Source organism: Arachis ipaensis, chromosome B02, assembly GCF_000816755.2.
Source record: "Arachis ipaensis cultivar K30076 chromosome B02, Araip1.1, whole genome shotgun sequence".
Classification (NCBI taxonomy): domain Eukaryota; kingdom Viridiplantae; phylum Streptophyta; class Magnoliopsida; order Fabales; family Fabaceae; genus Arachis; species Arachis ipaensis.
The window spans coordinates 92,964,668-92,973,151 of NC_029786.2; the positions used below are offsets into that span (position 1 = coordinate 92,964,668).

Consider the following 8,484-nt stretch of genomic DNA (forward strand, 5'->3'; position numbering starts at 1 on the left):
CCTGTTGTATTTATTTTTATTCATTGGGGTTCATTGATTTTTTTTTTTGGGTAACAGTTTTGACTTTTGAGCACTTCTTGTTTACTGTTTTAAGGTGACTTCTGAAGATGTTTGAAAACTTAATCTCCCTCAAGAATCAGTGAACAAAACTCCATCTGGGAAAACATTTGTTAAATCAAATTTGCAGAAGGTCTATTGCTTTTAGTTTGGTATTTTGAGCATAGTTTAGTTTCGTGTTATTGTACTTTTAGATTTGCATTTACCAATTAGTGAGCATAGTTTAGTTTCTGTTGCTTTATTGTTCTTGATATTTTGCTGCAAGCTAGTATTGGAATGGATAACTTGAACGCTTAATGCACAAAGTGGAGCAGCTTTAGGTTGATTCTGATCTTTTACTAAGTATTTAGGCTGATGAGCATCTCTATTAGTGTAATTTGATATATTATGAGCAGTTCTAACTTGTATTGTCTCTGTATTTTTCTTCGGTTTTTAATTTTGGAATTTGAACTCGAGATTTATTTTGTATTTGAATATTAGTTTTTTAATGTATAAAACAATTATAGTAAATTATATATGTCACTAATTATTGTTTGATATGTCTTGTAATAAAAATTGCATACTATATTTGTAGGTTTGGTAATAAAAAAGGATTGAAAATTTATATTGTGTAGCAATGAAGATCAAGTAAGGAAAAGATTTTTTTAAAAAATTTAACAAGGCTTTCGCCACGCTTTAAAAAGCGTGGCTGTATATCTTACTATAAAGCGTGGCCGTATCTCTTCCTATCGTCACGCTTTAAAAGTGTGGCCATACCTCCCCTATCGCCACGCTTTAAAAGCGTGGCCATACCTCCCCTATCGCCACGCTTTAAAAGCATGGCCATATCTCCCACCCACAGCCACTCTTTTAAAAGTTTCAAGTTGTAAAAAAGCGTGACAAAAAAAAGCGTGGCGATAGTCTGAAAAAAGCGTGGCGATAGAGCAACCGCCACTCTTTTATAGGTCACCCTTTCAAAAGTGTGGCGGTAGCTCAAAAAGCGTGGCAATAGATGTGTTTTCTTGTAGTGTGATTATATACACCAATACCAATAAATAATAATATAATTCATCTAGTATCACCTACTAAACTTCTAACCCAAGTCTAGTAACTATCAAGTGTTATCTCAACTTAGTTAAGGAGAATCCAACTAGTTCAACGGCTACTAAGTGCTATTCTAATTTGGTTAAGAGAAACTAATCATAGTTCAACAAAAATCAAATACAAAAAAAATGCCTTTAACTTTTTCAATCTATCTCTTTTGTCTTTTTTTACTATGACTTTTTAATTTTTTTATGAGGAATGCTAGGGACCAGCAACTTTTGTGATTTGTAGCCATCAAATAGCCATCAATGATGGTTTTATTGGTGTGAGATGGGTGTGAGATTTCATCCAATAACTCACTTTTCTTTGCTGGTTACATGCTGGCCAGAATTTAACAAAGTTGCTGACCCCTAGACTTTTTCTTTTTTTATTTCATCATAATTTATATTTTTCTCAATTACAGAAAAATAGACATCAAATAATCATAACAAAGAAATCTTAAATGAAGCTAAAAAATAATGAAAAATATTTCAGATTCATGTAAATGAGATGATGCTCAAAATATTACTCTATTCTTCTTATTTTCAAATGTTGTTGTGAGGGCAGCTAAGCTATATAATGTGAAGCTTACTCTACAAATTGCTTAACTATCTCTTTAATTTTTCTGCGGATATTGCTCGTTGCAGCAGTCCTCCTTGGCATGCCTTGTATTTTCAGTTTGCTCCATTACATCTGTTGTTTTTTGTTTTGCAATTTTGTTTTAAATCTAACAACTTCTGTTATTTTTGTATTTTGTTTTTTTCTAGCAATTTCTGCTGTTTTTGTGTTCTTGTTATCTCTCATTCTCTATGATGTTGCCAAATGTCTTATTTATTTTTTCTTCCTTGATCATAACATGAATTTTCAGACCCTTTTCTCTTGCCATGGTGATTCTGATTTTAACTCGTTATTTTCATTAGGCTGAAACTTTGGTTTTGAATATTATGGAATGTTTGCTTATACTTCAAGATGTGGGTTGAGATATGTCATTGAGTATTGGGCCTGTAACACTAACACACATTAAATCATACTTTTACTTTTAGCTCAATATAATATTTATCATCACATTCTAACTTAAAATTAATTCTAACTCAACAATCTGTATATTATACAAGTGATGATGAATTTCACTTTCTAATTTTATCCCCTCTCTTGTTTTACTAGTTTAAATTTTAAATTGACTTTAGATCTTTTCAATTTTTATTTTTACCTCATAATTTTAAAAATATAAAATAAAAAATTAAACATAACATATGAAAATATGTGTTACTAGAGAGTAGAGATTATATAACAAAAAGGTCATAGGCGATTAAAACTAAATCAGACGCAAGTTCAAATTTAAGAAAAACACATAAGAGAATAATTTGAAATGTTCCAAACAGTACATATCTATTGTGATTTTATTAAATTACACATGTAATTTAGTAGTTATCTTATTAGGTCTCTTATTAAATTACACATGTAATTCAATTCCTCACCCTTTACATTTCATGGCTATTGACTATTTGACTCGTTTTCTGACGGAATTTACAAATTGTTACTATAACACTTACTAGTCATAGAACAGATTTTGCCAACTCAAAAAATAAATAAATAAATAAATAAAAGGAAAATCATCTACACTAACTATTGCCTCATGTGAGATGTGACCTTTAACAATAAAAGAACCAATTTCATTTATTTGAGAATTGTTGAAAAAATTTCATACAAACATAAAATCTTGGACACAAAATCAGTTGAAGAGGTTTCTATTATTCTATACACAAACTCTGCAAGCAAATGGACCACAACCTTCTGCAGCAAACTTCTTCACCTTTCTCTGCCTCAAGATAACTTTGACTTGGATGAATAAATAAATCATTGAATCTGCTACCATTCATCTTTAGACCAAAATAGATCAAGTGCATTCAGCTGATTCATTAGAGTTCTTGTGTCATGAACCAAAGACAGAAATGCCTTTTTGAACTGCGGTGATCACGAATCAATTTAAACGTCTAAATCGCTACGTTCAAATAACTTGGGCAAGAAGAAAATGTGTGAATGTGTTACATAGAATTGCCTTACCTAGCTATTAAGCTCTAAAAACTGCATCGGTTGCTGGTTTAAGCATCACATTATGAACTTCATCATTAAGTTGATCTAGGGGAAAATAGGAGAACAAAATTTTAGATATGAATTATCTTCATGAATGCATAACATTATTCTTTTTTTTAATTAAACTTACCAGAGGGTGTTGTCTGAACGAAAAAGCAGGCCCCAATAACAATGTAGCATAGAAGGAGAACAAGGCCTTTCATGTAGTGAGAAGTTCCATCCTATAGAATATAAACCAAAGGAAGAGTTAATATCATTGAAAAAATTGATTATTATACACCAAATTGTTAATTAGCTATAGGTTTAATTACTCTATTAGTCTCTATAGTTTCATCAAATTTGCAATTAATTCCTATATATTTTTTCTTTCCAATTAGATTCCTACACTATTTTCAATTTTATAATTAGGTCTTTTTCGTGTTAAAAATGTTAAAATTAACGAAATACTCCTCCCAAAAAACATGTGGTTAAAGATCTAATAGATACTCTCAATTTGTGAAAAAATATTTCGTTAACTCTAATATTTTTTAACACTAGCAAAGACCTAATTACAAAAAGCAGTATAGGCCCAACTAAAAGAAAAAAAAAGTATAAGAACCTAATGCAAATTTGATGAAACTATAGGAACCAACAAAATAATTAAACCTTGGTTATATTATTATACCTGTAATGTAAAGGCTGTGACAATTATTGCCAAAGCAAGAGAACCTGTCTCCAAGAGGTTGAAGTTGAGGTCCATTTTTATGCCAAGAATCCAACCAACAATCACACACACTGGAACCTAAATATATTATAATTAAATTTTTCATGATATAATATATAAGTCTCTTTAACCCAAATTATTTTCATAATAAGCTTAACTCTTACCACAAACATGCTAATCTGAGTTGCAGACCCCAAAGCAACACCTAATGTGATGTCCTGCAGAAATTTCATATTAGTTTCAAGCTAATTAAAAAGTAAGTATGGAATCTAATATATTTTTCTATGTTCTAAGTTTTTCTAACCAGTTTGTTCTTGAAAGCAAATATGATAGCTCCAGCATGTTCGGCGGCATTGCCAACGATTGCGAGCAAGATTATGCTGATGAAACTCACAGACAAACCCCATGAATTTGATGCATCCTATTCGGATTGAGATTGAAATTTTAGTTATAAAAAGTGAAATAGATTTTTTGCATGTCCTATAGGGAAATAAAAGATAGCTCCATCAAAGTTCACAACATCTATAACTGACAATCATTTGCACACTAATTAGGAATTCTAAAATCAATAATCAACTGCAACATTGTTCACCAAAATGTTCATATTTAAACACTAATTTATAGTTTGCGCGCAATATTGTACAGACAGTAAAAGTAAGAAGTATTGGAAAACTTTCAAGTGTAGCATTACACAGGTATTTCAGTGATTTTTAATCATTGATCTTAATTATAAAAAATATATATAATATGTATAATTAAGATCAACCATGTTAAAATTTACTGAAATACCTGTGAATTGAATGAAATTGAAGTCGATTACCTCTATAGTCTGCACCACATATTCAGACAAGAGAGCAATAATTGCAGTCATTCCAACAAGCCAACCAATCCCACTCCAGAAACCTATCACTGCTTCTTCTGAATCATTTTGACCTTCATCATCATTCTAAACCAAACCATGATCATACTAATCAGTTAACTGAACTTTCACAAATCTCAGAATCACAGTTTAATTAAGAAGAGTGAGTTGCATACATCTACTTGTGCTTCGAATAGTTGCCGGTGAGTCCAAAGTTGGAAGGCAATGTAAGCACAGTAAGCACACAACATCACAAGGCTAGCAGCTCTAGACACATTCAAGGATGCCTCGGCCACCACAGCCGGTGAGCCGCCGCCATATCTGAACAGCAGTGGGAGCATGTGGCACAACAATCCCAGAAGCAGCATAAGAGAGTTCACATCAGCTTGCCTCTGCAAATTAATTAAACAGCAGCCAAGAAGAAAATTGCAAACATTATTAATTTTGTAATCAATTCTACAAAATCAAAACTAAACACACACTTACATCCAAGTTAAACCCCAAAGTCGTCCTTCAAATTGGTCCCATGCACTAAAATAGTCCCAAGATCCCAATTGGATCAATTATGTCCTTGAGATTGACAAAAGTGACTCGCCATACTGTTAGTGTTGGCCCACCGTGGAAAACTCTTGGCCACCGAAAAGACTTCCAAGAGAAATTAAATGAGAGAACATAAAATGAGAAGACACCAGATTTAGGGCATGTTTGGACGCCATTATTTTGTTAAAAAAAATCTTTTTTCAATGAAAAAAGATCTTTTTTTATTTTTTAACGTGTTTGGCAAATTTCTAGTAGTAAAAGTAAAAGCACTAGTAAAATCAAAAAAAGATCTTTTTTGAGAAGCTGTAATTTACATCTTTTTTTAAAAGATCTTTTTTCCTTAAAAAAAAGATGTTTTTCATGTAATAAATGAACAAAAAAGTACTTTTATACTGTTATACCCAAACATAATTGATAGATAAAAAGATCTTTTTACATGAGATATCCAAACATAAAATTACTTTTACTTTTCTATAAGATCTTTTAAAAAAAGATAACTCAAAAAAAGATCTTTTTTTAAAAGCTCACCCAAACAAGCCCTTAACATAAAACCTTAAGGCATCAAAATTAATGGGTCTCTTATCTTATAAACTTTTCCCTTCTTGTTTTCTTCAATGTGAGACAAATTCCTTATACTCCTTGCACTTGCTACTTAACAGTTAGGGACTGATGTGTTTGCCAATGTCAAAAACATAATTGGTATAATTGGAATCTCGATGATTGTTTTAGTGCACGCAGTCTATCTTAGAGACGCTTTGGGCTTAACTCCTTACTTCCTTAACAATATAGCACTATAAATAAGATAAAAAAAAAAACAAAGAAAAATGTGCAGCTATTTCATAAAATTTTGAAGGGAATTGCATGGACTTACTCTCTCATATTTTTGTTCCTGCCTAAGATTTGCAATGCCACCACAAAGTAGGGAAGTGCCAAGAACCAAAAGAAGGTTTGAAAGTATAGAACCAAGAAGAGAATACTTGACCACAGCAATTTTGTTGTTACTAAGTGCAAAAATTGCTATGATAAGCTCTGTTGCATTCCCACATGTAGCATTCAGAAGTCCTCCAACTATAATCAAATAAATAAATAAGTAAAAGGTATCAACAACATACATTATAGTAATTACTCATAATCAATTAATTCTAAACTTAAAATTAAGTATTAATTTTGCAGCAAACTCGCACATACCTGTGGGACCGGTGTAACAAGCGACTTGCCTGCCATATTTTGAAGCAACAGATTTAAATGGAGAAAACAAAACAATAATCAGGATTAAAAAAAACATTTCACAAGAAAGAGGAAAAGAGAAATTGAGAAGAATGCAAGAAGCAATTGAGTGTTGTTATCTTACTCAGTCATGAAGCTGACTCTTTCAGCAAGTACGGTTAAACCAAGTAAGCTCATGGCAAAAACCCATGGCTACATGCAACAAAAAGGGAACAGTCATGTGAACAAGTCATAACACTTTTAGCCAAAAGAACATTCCCTCTAAATATATAATTATTTATTTGTGTATTATGAATAGTGTATAAGGAACATGTTTGTATAAGGAACAGTTATTTGACATAGCATTAGCATGAGACAACTATTATTATCAAAGTTTGTAACATTAGTTTCGACCACCAAAGAAACTTCAGAAACGGAACATTCTAGAAGGAATTTAATTTGCACTCAATAAAATTCATTTGAGAGAGAGAGAGAAAGAGAAAGATTTTTGCCATCTGACAGATTCTTTGTTAATGTTTTCTGCCTTATATTCTGATATATGATATATCACAATGTCAAATTGTCAATTTCCAATTTTTTGTCTTTTCAACATTTTCTTATTTCAAATTGATACAGGTCACTTGTTTCAATATGTTCTCATCAACCTATGCACCGCAACCACAAAAATAATACTGAATAAATAACAATCATATTAGATATATATCAAAAATTAACCATCGTATAAAATATTTTTTAATAAATACATATATAGAAAAAAAATTAAAGAACATTATAATAAAAATGCAATATAATAGATAATAATAAGTACTCACTCTTGCAAAACCAAAACAATGGGCAATGATAGCAAGAGGAATTGATGGGAAGAGAATGAAAAGCTTGGTTCCAAGAAAAACCTCTTGCAAGTTAGCAAGAAAGTTTCTGAGGAATCCATAGGGAACCTTTGAAATAACAGTGAGTTCAGATTTTTTCCTCAAAGAAGATGATGACATGTTGTGTGCTGTTCTTCCATGTCTCATATCCTTGGTCAACACCTTTGGATTCCCATTTTCCAATAGCCATGGTGATTCTTCATGGCTCCTAGACCCCATTCTTATTATGAATAATAATTTATTATTAATTATTCTTCAAAAATCTAAGGGGGTGATGAGGAAGGAAATTCTCTAGAGATAATAAGAGGACAAATCGAAGGGAAACTACTATTACTACTATTACACCTACCATATAAAATAAGATACACATGAATCTGTGTGTGAGAATATATATATAAAATAATTGTGTCATGAAATGAGAATGGAGATGGTGGAATGGCAGTCATCAGTGAAACTTCGAGGAAGTTTCGTAGTTTTGATTAGTTGTTAATTGCTGTGTATTAGGAAAATTCATCAATAGAAAGAAACGGTACAGTGAATTTCGACCCAAAAAAGAAAAAGAAAAAACGGTACAGTGAATTAATTAGTGGTGATTGCTATGGTGTTAAAAGTACTTGCCTAATTTATTAAGAAAATTAAAAATTAATATTTAATATTAAAAATATAAAAATAAATAATTATTAAATATTTAAAATTTATTATAAAAAATAAATTAAATAAAAAATAAATACTAAATTACAAAAACAATAGAATTTATCTTAATTAATTTATGTAAAAATAGTTAAATACCGTTTATTATTTTTCTTATATTATAGGAGATGTGTGTCACAAAATCATGTAATAAAAAGAGATGGAATTTATATTGCTGTGGAGTTCACAAATAAGTGCCTTCATTTTTTATATTCTTTAATTTTTTTAACAAACGATTACAAATTAGATGGTCCGATTTATATTTTTAAAATTAAAAAAATTTTAACATTAAAATTAGATCCTTCAATTTATATTTTTAAAAATAAAAAAATTTAAAAATACAAATTAAATCCTATTTTTTTTTAAATAAATTGAACTTTTCA

At 30.5% G+C, this 8,484-nt stretch overlaps 1 protein-coding gene across 1 annotated transcript; it reads right to left on the reverse strand.

Moving 5' to 3' along the window:
- LOC107625744 (vacuolar cation/proton exchanger 3) lies at nucleotides 2,735-7,773 on the reverse strand. Its single transcript, XM_016328448.2, has 12 exons — nucleotides 7,355-7,773; nucleotides 6,667-6,734; nucleotides 6,504-6,532; nucleotides 6,187-6,383; nucleotides 4,952-5,167; nucleotides 4,737-4,862; nucleotides 4,221-4,337; nucleotides 4,081-4,134; nucleotides 3,878-3,994; nucleotides 3,344-3,434; nucleotides 3,184-3,258; nucleotides 2,735-3,084 (listed from the first exon to the last, which is right to left on the reverse strand). Exons 1-11 carry the CDS (start codon nucleotides 7,628-7,630, stop codon nucleotides 3,191-3,193), a joined length of 1,359 nt encoding a protein of 452 aa, XP_016183934.1. The 5' UTR covers nucleotides 7,631-7,773; the 3' UTR covers nucleotides 2,735-3,084; nucleotides 3,184-3,190.